The sequence below is a fragment of the Trachypithecus francoisi genome, unplaced genomic scaffold (genome assembly GCF_009764315.1).
Source record: "Trachypithecus francoisi isolate TF-2019V2 unplaced genomic scaffold, Tfra_2.0 Lachesis_group1, whole genome shotgun sequence".
NCBI classification, from domain to species: domain Eukaryota; kingdom Metazoa; phylum Chordata; class Mammalia; order Primates; family Cercopithecidae; genus Trachypithecus; species Trachypithecus francoisi.
The window spans coordinates 115,222,148-115,246,283 of record NW_022681454.1 but is presented as its reverse complement, the minus strand read 5'-3'; the positions used below and the strand labels follow the sequence as shown (position 1 = coordinate 115,246,283).

The 24,136-nt window shown below is 40.1% G+C and overlaps 1 protein-coding gene across 4 annotated transcripts in view; it reads left to right on the top strand.

The window, feature by feature from the left end:
- Nucleotides 1-24,136, top strand: part of SEC24D (SEC24 homolog D, COPII coat complex component) — a 117,402-nt gene that overhangs the window by 9,152 nt on the left and 84,114 nt on the right. For 3 of the 4 annotated variants that reach the window (XM_033215113.1, XM_033215115.1, XM_033215114.1), the window contains exons 3-7: nt 4,466-4,595; nt 12,001-12,149; nt 13,694-13,969; nt 14,261-14,391; nt 23,899-24,010. In XM_033215113.1, the coding sequence (XP_033071004.1) occupies nt 4,466-4,595; nt 12,001-12,149; nt 13,694-13,969; nt 14,261-14,391; nt 23,899-24,010 (798 nt within the window). The remainder of the gene's footprint in view (nt 1-4,465; nt 4,596-12,000; nt 12,150-13,693; nt 13,970-14,260; nt 14,392-23,898; nt 24,011-24,136) is intronic. The other variant, XM_033215116.1, reaches the window with a different exon arrangement.

Below are 24,136 nucleotides of genomic sequence, written 5' to 3'. Positions count from 1 at the left end.
CTCACATGATCATATCTCCATTTATGCCTATTCATTGTGTTTTTGTAAAGCTAGTGCTGTATACTAACACCTTTTTTTTTTTTTTTGAGGGACAGGGTCTTGCTTTGTTGCTCAGGCTGGATTGCAGTGACGAGATTATAGCTCCCTGCAGCCTTGAACTCACAGGCTCAAATGATCCTCCTGCCCCAGATTCCCAAGTGGCTAGTACTATAGGTATGCTCTACCATACCCACCTAATTTTAAATTTTTTTTTGTAAAGATAGGGTCTCACTATGTTGCCCAGTGCTGTCTTGATCTCCTGGCCTCAAGCCATCCTCCTGCCTTGGCCTTCCAAAGTGCTAAAATTACAGACATGAGCCACTGCACCCAGCCACAAATTTAACAGATTTATTTGATGAACAAAATAATTGTGGTAATATGACATTGAATCAAAGAAGCCTGATCTCAGTCCTCATAGTGTTTACTTCGTGAGAAATGCACTAAATAACAATGACAATTTTGGGGGGAAGTACTGTTGTAAAGGAAGTAGAGGGTGGTATGGAAGCACGTGGCAGGGGCGCCTAAACAAGAAGGGCTGCTTCCTGGAGGGAATGCCTTGAAACATGAGTGAAAATTGGCCAGGTCAGGAAGCAGTTTGCTGGGATTGGAAGGCGGTACTTTTCAGGACCTGCAAGACATTTGGCATGGCTGGGGAGTAGCATGGGAACGGTGAGAGATGCCACTGGTGGAGAAATGTAGGATCATTTTAAGGAATTTAGGCTTTATTGTAAGGGCAGTAGAGTACCACTGAAGTGATTTAATCTGGGAAGGGTCATAATCCAATGTGTGCACATTTTAGAAAGCTACATAGCACATTAGTAAGTGTGGAGAAGTAATTACAGCTGGGCGTACTGCTCTCTGCAGCAGGGTTTTTCAACTTCAGCACTATTGACATTTGGGGCTAACGAATTCTTTGTTGGGGCAGGGTAGCAGGGTGCCATCCTGTGCCTTGTGGGATATTTAGTAGCATCCTTGGTCTCTATCCATTGGATGCCTGTAGTACCTCCCCCAACCTTCTGGGAGTTGTGGCAACCAAAAATGTCCCAGACATTGCCAGATGTCCTATTTTAGGGACAAAATCGCCCTTGGTTGAGGACACTGGTCTGGAGACTGAGAGTTAAGAATTATTAATGTCCTATAACTAGGACAGGGGCTGTGGGGTGGTGATAGGGCTCCTAATAGTGAGCTTATATAGGTGCACCATCCAGCACGGTGCTTTAGGGACCATAGCCATTACAATTCTACCCATATAATAGGGAGTTTATCTTTGTTTATTTTAGATAAACATTTTTGCCCCCAACAAATGGCTTTTACTTTTGGTTTTAGTTTGTCAGGTCCAGGACCAAATTCAAGGCATGCTTTTCTGTGATGTGGTTTGGTGAGTGTTCCTTTGCTGATAACAGTACCCTCTACTGGAAAGGGATTTGTTAAAGGGTATCAGGAAGCAAACAAAACATCAGAAAAAGGCAGAGAACCAGACTTGGGAGTATGTGGTCCATGAAGATGAACATTCCCCATGCAGTACCATTCCACCAGAAGTCACCACTTTTCTCCCCCAGGAGAATCATCTCTGCCACCAGGCTGACCAGAGTCTCCCAGAGGTGTGCTGCTTTGCTGAATTTAGAGCACATGGCAAAACAAATTGTAAGGCAGTCTAGGAATTTTCACTTTTCCACCTCAAGACCGTATATTAATATTAATAGAAAAGCAAGTAAGAAGGGGATTGGAATTGTTGAGTTTACTGGTCTATAGTATCTGCCACTGTATTAGAGACCAACTTGTGATCTTAGATTTTTTTTGATGGGGTTTGTCTAAGAACAGTTCATTCTCATTACATGGTGTTCCTTTCCTTTTAAAATTCTTATACTGCTCTATAAAGAACCTGATTCTCTTTGTGTTTGAGTACTTTTGAAAATGCCGGTAACATGGCTGGGGGAAGACTATGACTTTGCAGATATCAATGATACTGACTTCCCTTTGCCCTGGGGGTGGAGTGCAAGTGACACATAGGACTTTGCAGTCTGATCCCAGCCAACCTGGACAGCCTCCACTCTGGCTACTTTCCCTCCCAGCCTCTCCACACCAAGCCTTTCCCCTGTCCTGATTGTGCCATCTCTCTCATGTCTTTGCTCAAGCTTTGCCTTCTAACTGGAATCCCTTATCCTGTCTTCTATATGAAGAAAACTGCCTCTCCTTCAAGATTCAGCTCAAGCAGTCCTTCTTTGAACTCTTCTCAAATCCCCCAGGAAGAGTTAGGTAGTGTCTCTGCATATTGTAACAGTCATCACAAGACATTGTAATGATTTGTTTACATGGTTGTCTCTTCTCTCAAATGGCTCAAAGGCACCTTAAGTGTATGTTGAATAATAATGAGAATGATTTGAGAATGCCACAGAATGATTTGAATCATTGCCATAGAGTTGATTCCCAAACAAAAGAGAGAGCACAGTAAGATTGATGTATAAATTCTGCTTGCATCTATCAGAGCTGTTTTTTTTTTAAAATTCTCTAGACATGTTTATAGGGGTTTTCATGAAAATTGCTATTATCCTACTTATTTTTTAAAAAGGGGAATATTTTTGGAGAGCCGGGAGGCAAATAAGAAAAAAGAAAAAAAAAAGAAGAAAAGACCGAAGTTGAAAGTATATTAATGCTACTGTTGTGAATTGCCTACTTTTGTCCAAAATAATGTTTTTAAAATGAAAATATAAATGTGTTTGTAATTACGGTGCATATGCTTTGTTAGAATAAAAATGCTCAAGAAAAGAGTGCAGGGGCTATGGCCAGGGAAGACGAAACAGCTGTTTTGAAAACTGTCATATCCATTGCTTCATTTAATTCTCAGAACAATCCTTGGAGCTAGGGAATATTATTGCCATGACATGGGATTACAAGTTGAAGCTCTGAAAAATAAAATATCTTATCAGAGTCACAAATTCAAACTTGTCTGTGACTGCAAGTCTCATGTTTTTCTAACTTTGCTGGGTTTGGGGTTTAGAACTTTGTATTAAAATGTGGTGTTATAAGGATAACATTTATTGAAAATAGTGGTATATGAATTTGCTAAGTAAAACTATGTAGAATTAATATAAAAATGTCCTCAGTTTAAGGAATCCTATTTTAAGAGAAGAAACCTTGAAAAGTTTCAATATTATTCACGAAGACTGGCACTTCACTGGATATCTGTCATTTTAGATTATGCAAACATCTGAAAGCATTCTCTTGAAAGCAATTACGATGACAATATAAGAAACTCTTCCTGGGTGACTACACGTCATCAGTCAATTCCTTTCTATCCAAGGGAATAAACTTTCTATCTGAGGGAATAAAGGAAACGTTAATATGAAATACCACGACGAAGTGAAAGCAGGGAGTGCACAGCAGGCAGCTAGGTGGTCATCGAAGACCTTGCCAGAGAGCAGGGTATGGTCAAAAGTAAATTGAACGAGTGAAAACAAGCAAGTGGAGAGAGCAGATAGAAGAATTGAAGTTTTTCTCTTTTTTTCTTTCTAGAAGCTAGAAGAGGTCTCAGGTAATCTAGTCTAAGCCTTTCATTTTGCAGGAAGAAAACTGAGGTCTTTAAAGATAAGCTTCTTGCCCAGGGTCATACAACTAATAAGTAACCATGTGGGGCCTTGAACTGCTCTAACCCAAGCCCAGTGATTGCTCTCCTCTATTGCAATTTCTCAAGAAGAAAAGAGAGAAATGTCTGAAGACAGTTCCAAAGAGAAGTCTTTAAAGGTCTCTATTTGAGAAGAGCTGCTAATAAATGAAAACAGTCATTCCCAGAAGCATTCATTAATTGCATGTGGTCCCCTATTTTGTCTGAGCAAGCATGATGAGTCTGACTCTCAGTGAGCAGTCCCCCAGCTGTTTATCATCCAGCTGTTTAGGATCCTGGAAAAATTATTAAGCTCTGAAGGAAGTGCTCAGGATTTTTAGAAAAATAGACCCTGCTCCCCATCTGCTTTTGTTGTGCTGTAAGTCAAAGGCATTTCTAGTGTTCTCCCCCATGCCCCATTTAGTTCCAGTTAGAATGCTGTACCATGACCCTTCCTGCTTTTTCCAGGTTTATTTCTGATATCTAACTGCCGCTTTTCATTGCGCGTTCTAGTATTCTTTGCGTAATAATGTGCTTTATCAAATGCCTCTGTCATATGCAAATTTATTTTTTTCTGTTTTAGTTTCTGTTTAGTGATAAAATGGTTCCCTTCTTTTCTCCTCTTTCATCATTATGATAGTCAAATACTCATGCCAGAGCCTGGTGTTGACAGGTCTGTAGGTGATGGTTAACCTTGAAAGAGATTTTGTTCTAATCCATTTATTTCCCTCCTCCTCCACCTAGTTTTCATTTTTAACCTAATGACTTTGCCTCATCTCTCTTTGTACTTTAATACACTTCTAAATTCATGCCCTTCTCTTGCAGGTATGATGAAGCCAGCAGGGGCTTTGGGGGTCACTGCCACTGGGGGAATGTTGCCTCCGGGTCCTCCACCTCCTGGGCCCCATCAGTTTGGTCAGAATGGAGCTCATGCTGCTGGTCACCCTCAACAAAGGTGAGCTAGGTAGATTCCAGCCTTCGTTTGTATATTCTCCTAATATGATTTCAGAAATACCTTCTAAGCTTATATGTTTATTGCTTGAAAGTTTGACTGAAATGTCTACATCCCTGAAAGGATCTATTAGATAACTGCCCTAGGAAACAAAGCAATAAGAAAAGTTATGGCTGGGCATGGTGGTTCACGCCTGTAATCCCAGCACTTTGAGGGGTTGAGTTGGGCAGATGGCTTGAGCCCAGGAGTTTGAGACCAGCCTAGGCAATATAGTGAGACCCCGTGTCTACAAAAATAGAAAAAATTAGCCGGCCTGGTGGCGCATGCTTGTAGTCCTAGCTACTGGAGAGGTTGAGATGGGAGGATCCTGTAAGCCCGGGAAGTCAAGGCTGCAGTGAGCTATGACTGTGCCATTGCACTCCAGCCTGGGCAACACAGTGAGACCCTGTCTCAAAAAAAAAAAAACAAGAAAAGTTATGAAGAAAAAGACAATATTAGTAGGTATTTTAAAATGTATCAAAAAGTACTTGTGTCAATACCATACATTTTAGTTTTGAGTTATGTTCATTTTAGACTTTCATGTCAGTTTCTAATTCCTTTAGATGCCCATGGCCTATATTCTTGAATAAAATTTTAAATCATTCTATTTTCTTGGATCCTTCACAGAACTGAGCTCAGTGCCAATGGGTGCTTAATAAATATTTTAAAATTAAATCAGATTGATGCCAGTGGTAAAGTCTAGGAGCTTGATGTGGAAGGCACACAGATGCCAGTGAGGGATTCTCAAAAGGCAGAGCTGTAGTAAAAACAACACAGGAAATAAATCTTGTGTTTGTATTTATAATAAATTGAGGAAGGGAAAAGTTGGAAGCAGGCCTGGAGAAGCCAAGATGTATGAAATATTTAGAGCCTGCAGCCCACTAGGGACTAGTCCCTGGGAAAGAAGCCAGCATCAAACCTTCCCTGTTAGAAATCCCGTTATTGTTTATCCGGTGAGGTGTAGCTGCCGAGAACCTGTGCCAAGCCAGTGCCAAGCCACAGGCAGTGTTTGCTTTGGAGTGTCTCCCAGGATTACTCAGAGGCTTCATTTCTCAGATTCCTTCCCAGGTAGCAAGGTTTGAGGGTGGGGAGGGGTGGGCAGTAACCCCTAGGTATGACTCTAGACCTTCCTAATGGTGAAGCCTTTTAGTCATGGCCTTTCATGAAGCCTATAGTCCTCCATAATAGGAAAACTCCCTCTGGGATTTTTTTTTTTTTTTTTTTTTGAGACGGAGTCTCACTCTGTCGCCCAGACTGGAGTGCAGTGGCAGGATCTCAGCTCACTGCAAGCTCCGCCTCCCGGGTTCACGCCATTCTCCTGCCTTAGCCTCCCGAGTAGCTGGGACTACAGGCGCCCGCCACCTCGCCCGGCTAGTTTTTTGTATTTTTTAGTAGAGACGGGGTTTCACCTTGTTAGCCAGGATGGTCTCGATCTCCTGACCTCGTGATCCGCCCGTCTCGGCCTCCCAAAGTGCTGGGATTCAGGCTTGAGCCACCGCACCCGGCCTGGGATTTTTTTTTAAGTCATCGGGTTAATTCTCCTACAGGGCATTTGTGAGTTAGGCACTTGCTGGCTCTTGTCATAATAACATTTGCCGGTTGAAATGGTAGCTATGGGATGCAGAGGGTAGGTCATTAAGTGTAATAGTGGTTTAAGCTTGGAGCAAGAGGTCAAAGGGCCTTACTCGGGACTTGACCCTACTGCCCTGAGTCTCAGAAGAGTGATAGAAAGGCAAGAGAGGAAGAGCAAAAAGACGGAGAACCAAGATGCCTCTTCTGGTTCAAGCAGTTTGCCACCTGTGGACACTGGTGAAGTTCCTTGGCCATGCCCGTCCTCATTTTCCTCACTTGTAAAATGAGAATATAGAATTCTCAGTCCAGAAGTAAAGGGGAGAAGACTTAGAAAAATTCATCATTGCTGGGTGTGGTGGTTCACGTCTGTAATCCCAACACTTTGGGAGGCTGACACGAGAGGATCGCCTGAGCCCAGGAGTTCGAGACAGCCTGGGCAACATGATGAGACCCCATCTCTACAAAAAATTTTAAAAATTAGCCATGCATGTTGGCATGCACCTGTGGTCCCAGCTACTTCAGAGGCTGAGGTGAGAGGATAGCTTGAGGCCAGGAGGTCAAGGCTGAAGTGAACTGTATTCATGCTATTATACTCCATCCTGGGCGACAGAGGGAGACCCTGTCTCAAAGAATGAAAAAAAAAAAAAAAATTATTGTTGTGAACTTCCAGGCATCTCAGATTTTTTTTTTTTTAAAGAAATGCAAAGATTGAACAGCTGGTTTCAAGTTTAGAAAAATGTTTTAGTCACTGGTATTAGCCTGGAATTGATTTGTTTTGTTTTGTTTTGTTTATTGCCATTTATTTCACTTGAGTAGGTTTCTTAGGAGTGAGTAAACCATGGACTTTGCCATCAAGCAGGCCCTAACTTTGTGATTGTGAGCCCAGCACAGGGTCTGGCCCAGTGAAGAGCAGAGGACTCTGGAGTCAGGACATGTTTGCTCATCTTGGCCTAGATGGTTACTAGCTAGATAAGTTACCTAACCTCTATGTGCCTCGGTTTGCTCATGACGATTTTAACAATAATACATGGTTTTGAGGATTTTAGTGATTAACGCATGCAGAGTAACCTTTCCCAGTGCACAGTGCCCATGGACTCAGCACCTTAGCATTTGTCAGTATCATTTCCATTGAATCTGAAAAGTCCACTGTTTATAGCATGTCCATCCTTAGCTCAATGTAGTTACTCATGACAGCTCAGGAATCTCTTGACAGCTTAAAGAAGCTGCTTTTATGGTGATTCCTAGGGAAGTACTGACAGATTTTACTCGCTCTCTTCTACTGTTCACTTGCTACAACTTGCATACTGGATCGAAGGTTAGAGTTGGGGTTAAAAACTGAAAAAGTCAGGGAAAAGTGTAGTGTTTCAGGCTGAGCCTTCCTGCTGCCTTGCCCTCATGGAACACACTTCTGTGAATGTAGTGCCATGCAAGGGTAAAGTGCACCGTGATTGTGCAGGTGAATCATACCAGTCTGATGACAGAGGCTGTCAAAGAGCATAGATGGCATATGACTTTTCTTTGTGGATTCTAGCATTTTATCTGTGTCACTTGTACTTAGTATACCAAAGAAATATTTTAGTTTTACTGTATCTAAATTATCAAACAGAAACAAGATATAAAAAAGTTACTACGTTGATTTGAGTTTAACATGTAAAATTTTTATATGTAAAATACTGCTATTTTAAATATAATGTTTTATAAAATTTAAAAGTCATACCTAGTTATTTGTCTTTTTGATTTGACTGAGGAAGAATAAATGCCTTAAACTTGCAAGCAGTGCTAAAGTTATCTATATAGAGTTACCACTGGGTAGGATATTAAATAAAATCTGCAACCTAAAAATCAATGTTTTAAATTATAAGATAAAAATTCAATCAATCAATTGTAAGTGATGTATTCTGATGAAGAAGCAGTGAATTTGAGGGAACAGGGGACCCATCTTCCCAAATTGAAGCTAGTATGTGTGAATCTACTAAGAAATTGATTGCAACAAAAGATGAAGAAAGGAGCAATAAAAATATGAGAAATAGTTGTTTTTTCTTCAATTTTATTTAACGTGGAAAACGATGCTAGGATGTAGTGGAACTTTCATTTTTTCTTTTTTTTTTTTTTTTTTTTTACTTTCATTTTTTCTACTCTATGGGCTAGGTATTCAAAATTCTGATTTTGTTTCAATCAGATTTTGAAAAATTTGGGATCTTAATTCCGCATACAAACTTCAGCATACATCTCATTTCTTGAGCAATTTGTTGCAAACTTGAAATTGGGAAGTGTTTGAATAGGCCACAGAAAACGGAATCAACTCTACAGAGGATTAGGATTAAATCGAGGCTAAATTTTCAGGTTTTATTAATCATCTGGTAGTAATTCTTTATTGAACTCTTTCTGATGGTGAATCTGCTCGTCTCTGACATTCAGTGAAACAGTAAATTAAAATACATACTTGACATTCAATGAAACCGTAAATTAAAATATATAATTGAATGTTTTTCAGTCTAGAGCCATGTTAAATAAAGGCAGTCAACATGAGAAACATTTATTTAACTCTGTATGGTTCTTCATTTTAACATTATAGCAAAAAAAAAAAAGGGGGGGTCATTCCATTTTACTTGCTCTTTTTCAGAATTAGAAAGCTTAGAGCTACAGAGATTAAGTGGCTTACTTATAGTTATACACCAGGTTTCCATGCTACGGCAGGAGGACCTGGATTCCCACCTCTGCTTTGTATGACATGCTATGTGACTTTGAATAAAGTAATGAAGTTAAAAAATATGGGCAGGGCGCTGTGGCTCACGCCTGTAATCCCAGCACTTTGGGGGGCTGAGGTGGGCGGATCACGAGGTCCAGAGATTGAGACCATCCTGGCCAACATGGTGAAACCCTGTCTCCCCTGTCTCTACTAAAAGTACAAAAATTAGCTGGGCATGGTGGTGCATGCCTGTAATTCTAGCTACTCGGAAGGCTGAGGTAGGAGAATCACTTGAACCCGGGAGGCGGAGGTTGCAGCTGAGATCTTGCCATTGCACTCCAGCCTGGGCGACAAGAATGAAACTCCATCTCAAAAACAAAAAAAAAAAAATTAAACAAATTTGTATATTTAAGATGTTCTTTCATCTCTTTCCTCATTTATGTGAGGGTTTTGTTAGCCATTTAATACTATTCTGTTTATTTTAAAATTGATAATAATTGCTTTTAAAAACCAAATCTATTTAAAACTTACCATATTTAAGTTGGTCAGAAAGAAATAATTTATTTGTGAATTTCTGACACCTAACTCCTGGGCTATATATGTTAGGCACTGAATGATAAGTAGGCATTTATGGGTTGAAAGTAATAACTGATGGTTATACAGTCTCTCATTCTCTATTTTAAATCTTTAACTTTTGTTAAGTTAAAAAAAAATACTTGAAGCTGCTTGTGTTATAACTCCTGTTTGAAATATATTTTGTCCTACCTGTATTGTAAAAACAAAAAATGATTCACAGAATTGTATATTTAAAAGTATTAACATTTATGAAACACCTTTGACATTGTTTTGGGGGGCTTTTTTCTCCATATAAATGCAGCATCCCCAGTTTCTGCTTATCAAATCCAAAGTGTGTAACCATACCTCACTGCATCCATGAATATATTCTGTAGTACATGTGTATTCTGCCTGTGTGTAATTACTTCATTTATTCCCTATGACAAAGTTTTTTTTGTTGTTTGTTTGTTTTGAGACAGTCTGGCTGTGTTGTCCAGGCTGAAGTGCAGTGGTGTGATCTCAGCTCACTGCAAGCTCCACCTCCGGGGTTCACGCCATTCTCCTGCCTCAGCCTCCCGGGCAGCTGGGGTTACAGGCACCAGCCACCACGCCCGGCTAATTTTTTGTATTTTTAGTAGAGATGGGATTTCACTGTGTTAGCCAGAATGATCTCAATCTCCTGACCTCGTGATCCGCCTGCCTCAGCCTCCCAAAGTGCTGGGATTACAAGCATGAGCCACCGTGTCTGGCAGACAAAGTTTTTTTTAAAAAATGACAAAGTATTATTTCTTAAAAAGAAGAAATGTTTTCATCTTAGGAAACAATGGATTTACAAAACAGACCTTTAATATAATTCTTGAAATCATTTTTTTAGTGATCACAGCATATTTTAAATGTGTCATGTGAGACTAGAATTAGATTTTTTGTGCTTGTGTTTCACCAGTGTCATTAATTGATTAGAGATATAAAGAAGACTTTTACTGTGAAAAGTTAATGTTTGTATTTTCTGTCTTTTATTCATTTTCTTCCAAAAAGTATTTAAGTCAAACGGTGCTTAGTCTAATTGTGTTGGGCTTTTTGGAAAATTTGACAGGAGAGAAATTGGATAGTTTTGTTTAACAATATTTTTGGGTTACAATGTTATTCATTCAATCATTTCTAGACAATTTTCTGCTATAGGATAGCTTGTACTTGTGGGTACATTGGAAAGAGCATTTTCTTTCTTTTTTTTTTCTTGAAACATGTATTTTATTAGGCAGGCTTTTCTGCATCATTACAGAAGAGTCCTAAATTACAAAGTCAGTTCCGGCTTCCGATGAAACATAGACTGCAGAAATAAGCTGTTCAGAGGTATGAGTGGAAAAGAGAGTTTTCATCACTCACCTATTTATCTCAAAGTGTGAGATATTATTCTGCAAATATGCTAAATGTCGTTCACTCAGAGTAATGGTTAGAAGGTTAATTTTCTGTTTTGTTTGTAATAATCAATTTAAACATATGGAGAAAAATGACAACATAAAATTAGTGTGATGCTTTGAAAAGTGCACTCACTGAAGACCTGGAAAAACGCTGGTCCTAGTGTTGTCACAAATAAATTGTGAGACTTTAGGCAAGCAATGGCTTCCCTCAGGCTCTGCTCCTAACCTCTCAATGGCAGTAGGAGGCAGAAGGCAAGACATGGGCCATGGGGAAATAGTTTCCAGTTTACAGAGAAATCGAAAGCAGAGTATACCATTTGGGAAAATTCAATTTTATTTAAAATTCATAAGAATTTATAATGTGACTCTCAGGCAGGCTTTAATCCCATTTGGCAGATTAACCATGCTAGGTACACTGTCCAGATAGTGGCCATTGTTTAATGCAGAACAAGAAAAAATAAATAATAAGTTCAAGCTAAATCAAAGGTAAAGCATGATGTACTTTTTAGATTTTTTTTTTTTCTCTTTGGGACAGGGTCTGGCTCTGTTGCCAGACTGGAGTGCAGTGGCGCAGTCTCAGCTCACTGTAGCCTTGACCTCCTGGGCTCAAGTGATCCTCTTACTTCAACCGTCCAAGTAGTGCCAGTACTCTTGGCTAATTTTTTATTTTATTTTGTTTTATTTTTCGTAGAGACAGGGTCTCACTATGTTGCCCAGGCTGGTCTTGAATTCCTGGGCTCAAGTTGTCCTCCTACCTCAGCCTCCCAAAGTGCTAGGATTATAGGCATGAGCCACTGCTTCTGGCTGTATTGTTTTCTTAATTTTCGTTCTACTGATGATTCACTTTAGTATAGATAAGGCTCTGGTGGGCTCAGTTTCCCAAACTGATTTCCAGAACTGGTTTTATGCTCACAGTAGGATTTTTTTTTCTGTCTTGGCATGTTCAGCATGTGAGCATAAATATAAGATGATGCTACATGATCATATTGAGCTCATGTCAAACTTAATTAAAGATTTAGTATATAATATCAGTCATTTTCCTAGGCCCACTAGACAGGCTTATTTAATTACATTGTTGTATGTCATTTGCTTGAGATGCTATGATATTGTTTAACATCCTGTTTTCCTTGCTCAGATTTCCAGGCCCTCCACCTGTCAACAGTGTGGCATCCTCATATGCACCATACCAACCCTCTGCACAATCATCTTACCCAAGTCCTATGTCCACTTCATCTGTCACCCAGCTGGGCAGCCAGCTCAGTGCTATGCAAATCAACAGCTATGGTAATAGTTTTATTATTAGTGTTTATTGACTGCCTTGTGTCCTGGTTATTTTTAATGAGAGAGGTGTTCTTCATTTTTAAAATAGATGTAACTAGGGCATACTGTGTTGAAGTAGTATTTGGACATTTTAATAATAAAGCATCTATCTTATGTAGGGCTATAGTTAATTGTTTTCTTGATCATGCTGCCACTTATTTCAAGGTAATTGAAGGACCCTCAGAATACCTTCCATTCAATGATTGAACAATAAAAAAAGACAAAAAATCCTGACTTAACAAATAAGCATTAGAACAGTGAAATTATTTTAAGAAATAAAATAAGGATAATTTAAACCTTGTATTGTTTGTGATGGGGCCCCCAAATCAGAAATATAGTACTCATTGTTTCACAGTGCATTTTAAGGATGTGTTTAGATCATGGAAAGAATGGAAGCTCAGATGTTATGAGGCAGAAAAGAGAAGAATAAGAGAGGAAAGAGTCACAGTACTGAGATTTACATCAACAGAAATGCTGTATTTCCTATGAGTCATGGAAAGCTCCACTGTAATGACAGCACAGTCGGCCATTTATCTAGATGAAGAATATTTCCATGTTACTTAAAATTAGTTTTCTGAAGTGTGATTAGAACCCCTCTATTTTCTGTCTTTTACTCATTTCAAAATGGATAAGTCTCCAAAGAAGCAACCCAGTTTCCCATAATCAGAGAAAGGAAACATAATCTGGTTTTACAGCTGTTTCCAATATGATTGGAGAGCATGTTGGTGGCCCTTCTCTTCTCTCTGGTTATTTCTACCTAATTCTGAAATTTGTTTGGTCAAGTCACGCACAGGATGCAAATAATTTATTGAATGTGCAGTTTACCTGAGTAATGCTTGTTATGTAATAGAATTTTTATACGATTTTCTAGATTTTTGTACCAGATACAAATTCTTTAATTAATGCGTACATCATGTAATTACACAACTGAGGTAAAATTTATCCTATGAATTCCCTCGCTTAAATTATAAATGTTGCTTTTACCTTTTAAAAATTTTCCAGACCAGGCATGGTGGCTCACACCTATAATCCCAGCACTTTGGGAGGCCAAGGAGGAAGTACTGCTTGAGCCCAGGAGTTTGAGACCAGCCTGAGCAACATCATGAGACCCCATCTCCACAAAAAAAATAAAAAATAAAAATAAAAATAAAATGAACTTGGCATGGTGGTGTGTGCCTGTAGTCTCAGCTACTTGGGAGGCTGAGGTGGGAGGATCACTGGAGCCCTGGATGTTGAGGCTACAGTGATCCATTATCTTGCCATTGCATTGCAGCCTCAGTGACAGAGCAAGACCCTGTCCTAAAAAACAATCCCAGTTGTGTAAAATAGTATTTGTTCTGTTTTCTGAATGAAGATTTCAATTTGTGGCAAAAAAACCCAAGCATGTATTTCTAACGGTGTCCTCTTGCTTTATGTCAGGAAAACAAGCATCTCTATCATGTACTTTGCAGAAGTCAGAGAGTTGAGAAATGTGGTATTTAAGTGGGCTGGTCTTCTTTCTCATGCAGGTTCAGGCATGGCTCCTCCAAGCCAGGGACCCCCTGTCCCTCTGTCAGCCACATCATTGCAGACTCCTCCACGACCTCCACAGCCGTCCATTTTGCAGCCTGGATCTCAAGTTCTTCCACCACCACCTACCACACTCAATGGTCCTGGTGCCTCACCTTTGCTTCCACCAATGTACAGGCCAGACGGGCTCTCTGGGCCTCCTCCTCCAAATTCTCAGTACCAGCCCCCACCTCTTCCAGGCCAGACCCTGGGTGCTGGATATCCTTCACAGCAGGGTAAGGTAGACAGGGTGCAGGGAAATGCTTTGGGTTACCCAGGGGAACCCTTAACTGAAAATCAGCTTTGTTCCTATGTTACTAGGTATTTATCACTTACTTTTAAGAAACGGTAGTTTTTGAAGAATTTTGGCAAGAGCAAAGAAATGGGGAACCACATTCACACTTGACTCCTTGCCTTTTTTAATAAGATGAGAAATACAACATGCTTGACTGAACAGCATAATATCGTCACAAGTCTTACATGCTGGATTTGGGATGATAGTCATTTCTCTTTAAATTTTTTCCAAGCAGCCAACTCTGGCCCCCAGATGGCAGGCGCACAACTCTCTTACCCAGGAGGCTTCCCCGGAGGTCCTGCACAGCTGGCTGGTCCACCACAGCCCCAGAAGAAGCTGGATCCTGATTCTATCCCTAGCCCAGTAAGTGCTCTACTCCCTCTCAGAGTCTCACTCACAAAGGAGCATTCATTTTTCTCAGCAACTTGTCAGTTTGTTAGCATTTATCCTGTTCATTATCATAGAAGTTAGGAGATACTCATCACATAGAGGGAAGGCTTCCTTCCTTATATGTGTGTATGGGGGGAGGTATGCTAGGGTTATGGGCATACTAAAGGTTTCCATGAAAGAGCAGCCTATGTTAACTTTTTTTTTTTTTTTATTTTTTGGTGTTGTATAAACTGGGAAGTGTCTATAATGTTTACATTGACATATTTTGGCAGTATCTATTGCTATGTAATGAGTAATTAACAGACTATCTCCTATAGAAACATGCTATTTTAGATAACTAAAGGATCCTTTTCAGTAAGAGAAACCCGTAGAGACTGAAAGTATGTTTTACATCTTGCACATTAAAAAAACAAAATTTGTTTATGTAAAGTTAGAACTAAACTCTTCACTCAAGTGATTTTTTTGTAGGGTTACTCTTTAATAATTTTATCAGTCAAGCTTTACAAGGCTATTCTGCATAGCAAACAATCCCCAACTTTGCTTACAACTGCAAAGATGTATTTATCACTCAGCTTACATGTAGGCTGCAGCAACTGCAGATTGGCTTTAGGCTCTGCTTCATCCGTCCTTATCACTCCAGAATCCAGAGTGAAGAGGCATCCACTACTGAGGACATGCTATTTTGTGGCGGAGGGAGGAAACAGCTGGCCAAAATGTGCAACAGCTCTTAAAGCTTCCACTCATGTGTGGCATGTGTTATAACCACTCATGTGCCCTTGGCTGAAGCAAGTCATAAAACAAAGCCCAATGTCAATGGGGCAGGGAAGCTGCCAATTTTATGGCATTGGGATGTAAAATCCTTTTGGAATAATAATGAAATTGGCTACAGTTAGTTTGTGTCTTTGAATAGGTTCTGTAAACATAAGTAGAAGAAGTTAGAAATTAAGAAGCACGAAAAGCTACCATATTAATATTAGCTAACTTTTGCTGTGTAACAAACTGCTACAAAACAGTAGCTTAGCACTACTATTTAATTAATTAATTAATTAATTTGTTATTATACTTTAAGTTCTAGGGTACATGTGTACAACGTGCAGGTTTGTTACATATGTATACATGTGCCATGTTGGTGTGCTGCAGCCATTAACTTGTCATTTGCATTAGGTATATCTCCGAATGCTATCCCTCTCCCCCAACCACACAACAGGCCCTGGTGTGTGATGTCCCCCTTCCTGTGTCCAAGTGATCTCATTGTTCAATTCCCACCTATCAGTGAGAACATGTGGTGTTTGGTTTTCCGTTCTTGCGATAGTTTGCTGAGAATGATGGTTTCTAGCTTCATCCATGTCCCTACAAAGGACATGAACTCATCCTTTTTTATGGCTGCATAGTATTCCATGGTGTATATGTGCCACATTTTCTTAATCCAATCTGTCACTGATGGACATTTGGGTTGGTTCCAAGTCTTTGCTATTGTGAATAGTGCCTCAATAAGTATACATGTGCATGTGTCTTTATAGCAGCATGATTTATAATCCTTTGGGTATATACCCAGTAATGGAATGGCTGGGTCAAATGGTATTTCTGGTTCTAGATCCTTGAGGAATCGCCACACTGTCTTCCACAATGGTTGAACTAGTTTACAGTCCCACCAACAGTGTAAAAGTGTTCCTGTTTCTCCACATCCTCTCCAGCACCTGGTGTTTCCTGACTTTTTCATGATCGCCATTCTAACTGGTGTGAGATGGTATCTCATTGTGGTTTTGATTTGCATTTCTCTGATGGCCAGTGATGACGAGCGTTTTTTCATGTATCTGTTGGCTGTATGCATGTCTTCTTTTGAGAAATGTCTGTTCATATGCTTTGCCCACTTTTTGATGGGGTTTTTTTTTCTTGTAAATTTGAGTTCTTTGTAGGTTCTGGATATTAGCCCTTTGTCAGATGAGTAGATTGCAAAAATTTTCTCCCATTCTGTAGGCTGCCTGTTCACTCTGATGGTAGTTTCTTTTGCTGTGCATTTGACAAATTGCATTTGTCAATTTTGGCTTTTGTTGCTGTTGCTTTTGGTGTTTTAGACATGAAGTCCTTGCCCACGCCTGTGTCATGTCCTCAATGATATTGCCTAGGTTTTCTTCTAGGGATTTTATGGTTTTAGGTCTAACATTTAAGTCTCTAATCCATCTTGAATTAATTTTTGTATAAGGTGTAAGGAAGGGATCCAGTTTCAGCTTTCTACATATGGCTAGCCAGTTTTCCCAGCACCATTTATTAAATAGGGAATACTTTCCCCATTTCTTGTTTTTGTTAGCTTTGTCAAAGATCTGATGGTTGTAGATGTGTGGTATTATTTCTGAGGACTCTGTTCTGTTCCATTGGTCTATATCTCTGTTTTGGTACCAGTACCATGCTGTTTTGGTTACTGTAGCCTTAGCACTACTATTTATTAATGCTCATGACCCAGTAGGTTCCCTAGACAGCTTTGCTAATCTGGGTCAGGCTCACCTGATTTTGGCTGGGCTTGCTCACGCATCTGGGGTCAGCTGGAGGCTTGGCTAGGGTATGGATGGTTTAGGATAATGTATTAGTTTCCTGTGGCTGCTGTAACAAATTTGTAACAAATTACCACAAATCAGGTGACTTAAAACAATAGAAATTTATTCTAAGCAGGGCTGTGCTGCCTCTGAAGGCTATAGAGGAGAATCTATTCCTAGGCTCTTTCAGCTTCTGGTGGCTTCAGGTCTTCCTTGGCTTGTGACCATATGACTCCAAGCTCTGCTTCTGTGGTCACATTGAGTCCTCCTTTTCTTTGTGTCTTCTTCTCTGGGTGTCTGGCTCAAAATTCCTCTACCTCTTTCTTATACATGTGATTCCATTCAGGGCCAGGATAAGCTCCTCCTCTCAAGATCCTTAATAAAATTATTTTGCCATATGAGGTAATGAAATGGAAAAGGTTCCCTTGTCCCCTTCGCAGGACATGCAATGGGGATGTGGCTCGCTTCTTCAATGCCCCAGTGCTCAAATCTCTAGGGGAGCATACAGATGGGCAGGCTGTGGGGCTCCAACTCCCACAGCAGTGTCTAGGAGTGAATGTTTACAGTTGAAGCCCCAGTGGACATGTGTTACAGGGTGCTCTTTTAGTTGCCGTCTATAGGTGACTTGTATTAACCAGCTCAGTTAGACCCCTTCCTTATCACAAGGACAGAGGGATTTCTGTATCCCAGGTTTTTGCCTTGGTGTACTGGAAGAATTGGATCACTCGTGGGCTTGGAGAATGAGTGCAAGGTTTTATTGAGTAGAAGTAGCTCTCAGCAGTTGGGGGAACAAGAGGGAACCTGGAGTCCTACCACTCAGTGGCCCGGGCTCTCCTCCGACTGCCCCGGCCAAACTCTGCATCTGCCCATGTCTGTCGGTGTGCTCTTCCACTGGTGTTCTCCCTCCACGTCCTCTCGCCGTCCAGCTGCTTGTATCTTTATCTGCTGATGTGCTCCTTTCCACATCTGGCTGCCTGTGTGTCTGCCTGCTAGGGACTTGGGTTTTTATAGGCCCAGGATGGGGGCATGGCGGGCCAGGGTGGTCTTGGAAAATGCACCATTTGGGCATGGAAGCAAGAGTGCCTGTCCTCACCTACGTCCCTGGGAGTAGAGCCCTACCCGGGGACCCACCTTTCTCTACCCAGCACTTCCCTGCCCCCCTCCTGTATCAGTAATATTCACAGATTTCAGAGATTAGGACATGGACGTATCTTTCTGAGGGGCACTGCTCTTCCCATCATAGATAGTGTCATTTGTGTATCTTGTGTTTGGTACCCATCTGTTGATGGGGGATGACCAGGCCACGTTGTCAAGCAGGGTACACTGGGTTTGTTCATGGGGTGGCAGACATCCAAGAGGGAAGGTAGGAGTGTGCATGGTCTTTTGAGGCTTAGGCTTGGAACAGGCACATTGCTGCTTCTGCTACATTTTCTTGGCCAAAGCAAGTCACAAGACTGCCTCAGATTCAAAAATGGACTTTGCTTCTTGATGGGAGGAGGGGCAAGGCAACATGGAAAAGAGCATTGATATAGGGAAGCGCAGATAATTTTGACTGTTTTTGTAATCTGTTACTTATTCTATATTTATTTGAATTTAACGTTGAAGATTTGTAATACTGTCTACTGCTGTAACATGTTAGAAATTAAATTTTGACAATTCTTAGTGCCTTTATTGATAATCATATTCCCAGTCATTACTTTTATGGCTTAAAAGAAAGAAGGAGGGAGATTTATTTTAAGTAATGGTTTTACTTCATTATGGGGACTGAATTGGAAAGTTAGGACGGTAGACTGGAGACCTAGGGAAGAGTTGATATTGCAGCTCTAGTCTAAAGGCATCTGGAGGCAGAATTTTCCTCTTTCTCAGGGAACCTGTTTCTCCGAAGGTGGTCCACTGATTAGATGAAGCCTACCCACGTTATGGAAAGTAATCTGCTTTACTCAAAGCCTGCCTGTTTAAATGTTAATTCGATCTTAAAAAATACTTTAAAAATGCCTTGACAGCACCATCTAGACTTAGACTAGTATTTGTCCCAAAAATGGCCTAGCCAAGTTGACACATAAAATTAACCATCACATTCCCTTTTTCTTGCATCATCTACACTTCTTTGAAAATGAACTTAAGTTTTTCTCTGTCTAGTTCATTCTCGTCAGAATATAAATATCCTATGATGCCTCCCATCATTAATAAAATAAGCTTTCTTTGGCCTCTCCCCAAACCTGGATTCAATTTCCTCCCATCTCTTGGCTTTCTTTTATAGCAAGAAATCTCCCAAAGAGTTGCCTATATCTGCTGTCTTCAGTTCATCTCCCACTCACTCCTGATCCTATTCCAGTTTCGATTTCATCACCACAACCCCACAATACTGTGCTAGTTCAATTACCAATGACTTCCTGTTGCCAAATCTAATGGTCATTTCTCAGCTTTCATGTGACTTGACATCAGCAGCAATTTGACACATCTGTTTACTCCGTTCTCCTTGAAATGAAACTTTTACATTTGCCTTCTGGGATTCCACCCATTTGCTTACATCTCTGTCTCCCCCACTGGAGGCTCTGTCTTCTTTGTTGATGTCTCCCCATCTCTCTGACCACCTGGTGTTAGAAGCATCCTAAGACTTAGTCTTTGGACCTGTCCCTTTCTCCATTGACGTTTACTCTCTAGATAATACTTCTCAAAATGTGCTCCCAGGACAGCACCATCAGCATCATCTGGGAGCTTATTAAAAATTCATGTTCCCAGGCCTCAGCACAAACCTATGGAATCAGAATCTCTAAGGGTAAGGCCTTGGAATCTGTGTTTCAACAAGCTGTTCAGATGATTCCTAGGCACACCAAAGTGTGCAAAGCACCACTCTAGATAATTCCATCTATTTTCGTGGCTTCGAATGAGTGCAGATATTCCTAGTAAAGACGTTTTCCCTGAAATCCAGATCCAATTCCATTCTTCTAGCTCCTCAGGCCAAAAACCTGGGAATCATCTCTGATTCTTCCTTTCTTGCACATCTCACATTTAGTTCTTTAGCTAATTCTCTTGGTCCTACCTTGTCTGTTCATCCTGTTCCAAGCCTCTACTATTTACCTACCTAGGTTTTTATAAGAGTCTTCTAATTGGTCTCCCTGCCCTTTCAGTCTACACAGAGCAGCCAGAGTCATCTATTCAAATTCTAAGTCAGATCATATCATGGCTAAGGAAACCAATACTCCAGTTAAAAAACAAAGTTCTTACAGTAGTCTACAGGACCCTACATTATTTGCCACCCCTTGGCAGGCCAAGCTCAAGGCCTTTGCCTTTATTCTGCTTAGATACTCTTCCCCTAGATGTATGCACGGCATGACTCATGTCCTCATTTCCTTAATGTCCTCATTGCTCATCCTCAGTCTCCCTGGCACCCCATCCATATCATTCCATATCCACAGCACTGATTACTGCCTGATGTTGGGTGTATTACTTGTACATTTGTTTACTTATTGCCTTTCTTCTGCACAAGAATGTCCACTCCGTGAGGGCAAGGATTTGGTTTTGTTCACTGCTGTGTCTCTAACACTTAGAACAGAGCCTGATACATAGTATATGTCCACATATTCCTTGAATGAATGAATGAATAAATAAATAGGCAATGAAAGCAAGAAGGAGTAGATGCTGTGACTCATCCAGGACCCTTATAATACATACAGTCAAATCAGTCCAGTATTTATTTCTATCTTAAAACTAATGAAATTGTGATGGTCAGATGGAGCCTGTTTGTGTTCCTATTACCAAAGGAATATGCTTTTGCTAACAAAATAAATTTTTCCTTCTGGAAAGAAAGATGTAAAGTCACATTTACTGAGCTTCTGCTATACTCCAGTCCTGAGCTAGGTGCTTAGGTACTTATTACAACCCTTCTGGGTGGTGGTTTTAAATAAATTTTGAAAGTAAGGAAATGTATCATCATCAAAACTCTTCCTCTCTCCTTTTCTGTGTCCATAAGAGGATTATTCAGTAGTTGGGTGCTTTCTACTCCCTTTATCTTACCACTCCAAAATTCACATGATCCTGCTAAGCAACCTTTCTTGCATGGCACACACATCTTCCTGTTTTTCCCTTATCCTTGTTCACTTATCTCAAGATAATCACTTTCTTTTTTTTCTTTTCCAATTCTGTTTTATGAACTCAGAATGCTCCACTCATAGCAGATAAATGTAACAGTAATTCTAGCAGTACATCTTCTGAAGGAAAAATAAGTCTATAACTTTTGAACTAGTTTTGGAATTATCAAGAATCACTGTCATTAAAGCTAAACCCTTCAAGTACAGAGTCACAGTCAAAATTGCTATTGATGCTTCTTTATCTCTAAGCCTGTTTTTCAAGAACATGCATTTGAGGTAAATAAAAAAAGGCAGAGTATTTTTTAGCAATTATCAGAACTACTTTAATATCTCCCACTCTTTTCTTTGTAGTATTCCATCCAAGATATGAATTAATTTAGAAATGTAATTACTACTGATAACATTGTTTCTTTGGAGGCAGGGCTTTGTAAATTGCAAATGGATAATTTAAAAATAAACTTTTTGGAAATATAGTCTATTGAAGACTATATTCAATGTGTTCTGTATATTATGCACACTAATACATTATCATGGTTTTTACCTCACTTTCATATTTGACTCTTTGTTGGTTGAAATGATTGCAATAAATATTGATAATATAAAAACAACTCTAAGCCAGGTGCAGTGGCTCATGCCTATAATCCCAGCACTTTTGGTGGCTAAGGTAGGAGGAAAACTTAAGCCCAAGAATTTTAGACAAGCCTGGGCAACAAAGTTAGACCCCATTTCTACAAAAAATTTAAAAACTAACTGGGCATAGTGGTGTACACCTGTAGTCCCAGTTACTTGGCAGGCTGAGGCAAGAGAATGACTTGAGCCCAGGAGATTGAGGCGGCAGTGAGTCCTCTTCATGCCACTGTACTTCAACCTGAGCATCAGAGCAAGACCCTGTCTCAAAAAAATAAAAATCAACTCTATTTTTAATGAATTCGATTAACCTTGTGGTCAAAATACAGAATATAATTACAGTGTTTCAGTTTCTCTGCTTCTAGTCTCTGCCCATGGTAGCTTTAGTCTTATCTGTGTCTGACAGCAGTTACGTTTGGAGCCATTTTATGTTTTAATCTAATAGCAATTCACATCCTATGAAATTAGGAGAGAAGACCTGTAGACTTAAAGGCAGGCTAAATCTGTCATCAGCATTTCATAAAACCAGTGTTGTCAGTACCAGCTGGGGACTGGATTGGATGGAATGGGAGGGAAAAGTAGAGACAGCAACATTTCAGAGTTTGCAGAAGGCAGTTTTCATATCATTAATGGTTTTAGGAATATTAAAAACTGCACCCTTGGTGCAGTTTGGACAGACTACTCCAGTCTGGACACACTTCCTATTTCTCCAGTTTTTTCTTCCTCTTCTTACACCCTCTCCATTTTTTTTTCCCTTTTATTCCTCCTTGTTTCTCCTATGAAGAAAGAAGTGAGGGAAGGGAGAGGATAAAGAGGGACATAATTATCGGGATTCTTTCTTATTCTCTTTTTAACTGCATACTACTAGATTTTGCTCATAATTTTCACTCCTAAACAATTAGAACAGAAAGACATTTTGTATCTCTTATAATCTTCATCAATAACAATTGTTTTTAAGAGAGAAATATCAGATGTTTCCACATTAGATGACAGAACTTAAGAGTCTTTTGCTCCTGTTGACTTCTCTATAGTGGGCAAAACCCACATGGGATTGCTTTATACCGTTTGTGTCTTACATCTCAAGGAGTCAGGGATGCAGTTGGGGAAACTTGAAAAGGAAATTGAAGATCAAAAGACATTTGAGGAGAACGTTAAGGTTTTTTATAGGTTGTATATTATAAATAATTTCTTCTGAGATAATTTTTAGCCTTTTGGAAGTTTCTTTTATTTGAAAAAGTATTTCCTTTCTTTGTTTATTTTGAGATACGATCTTGCTCTGTTGCCCAGGCTGGAATGTAGTGGCATGATCATAGCTTATTGCAGCCTTGAACTCCCGAGCTTAAGCAATCCTCCTACTTCAGCCTCCAGAGTAGCTGGGACTACAGGCAGATGCCACCATGCCTGGCTAATTTTTAAAACCATTTTAGTAAAGGTGAGGCCTCACTCTGTTGCCCAGGCTGTTCTCGAACTCCTGAGCTCACGTGGTCCTCTCGCCTTGGCCTCCCAAAGTGCTGGAATTACAGACATGAGCCATTGTACCAGGCCAGTATTTCCTTTAAATAGTTGTTTTCAATTTCTTTTGTTACCAGATTTTTTTTTTTTTTAAGAAAATGCTGACCAGGTGCAGTGGCTCACACCTGTAACACCAACACTTTGAGAGGCCAAGGCAGGAGGATTGCTTGAGCCCAGGAGTTTGAGACCAGGGCAACATAGGGAGAGGAGACCTTGTCTCTGCAAAAAGATGAAGAAAAAGAAAATTAGCCAGGTATGGTGGCACCCACCTGTGATCCCAGTTACTCGGAATGGCTTGAGTCAGGGAGGTGAAGGCTGCAGTGAGCCATGATTGTGCCACAGCATTCCAGAAAGAAAATGCTTACCTATGTTCCTAACAAATTAGATAAAAATAAAGTTCTCTGAAGGGTCATGTTGTCAGATTTGAAGCTAAAGAATTACAGAATATAATTGGAAATTACTATTCTAAAATTGTAACCATTTTGACTGAAGACACCGTAGGTTTTTCCATGACAATTTGATCTGAAATGAACAGAAAGGATTTAGAAAATGCCAGTTTGTGTGAGTGTGTGAGACTGTGTGTGTATGTGTGTCTCTGTGTGTGTGAATATTGAGAGGGAGAGGAAAAGGAGGGAGGAGAGAGCAAGGGTACTCTCTAAATGGAATGTTGAGAAGGACCTGAACCTACTTTAACGAGCTCTTGATGTCTTATTTATCAGATCCAGGTGATCGAGAATGATAGAGCCAGCAGAGGAGGACAAGTTTATGCCACCAACACCAGAGGCCAGATCCCTCCGCTGGTCACTACAGATTGTATAATACAAGACCAAGGTATTTGTTTTTAATTATGCCGTTTATTAAGGTTTTAAAGCTTCCCATCGTTTTTAAAGCAAATACACTGACACCCTTCAATAATGCTCTTAATAATGGAAAACCCCATTATAGCTGATAATGAAC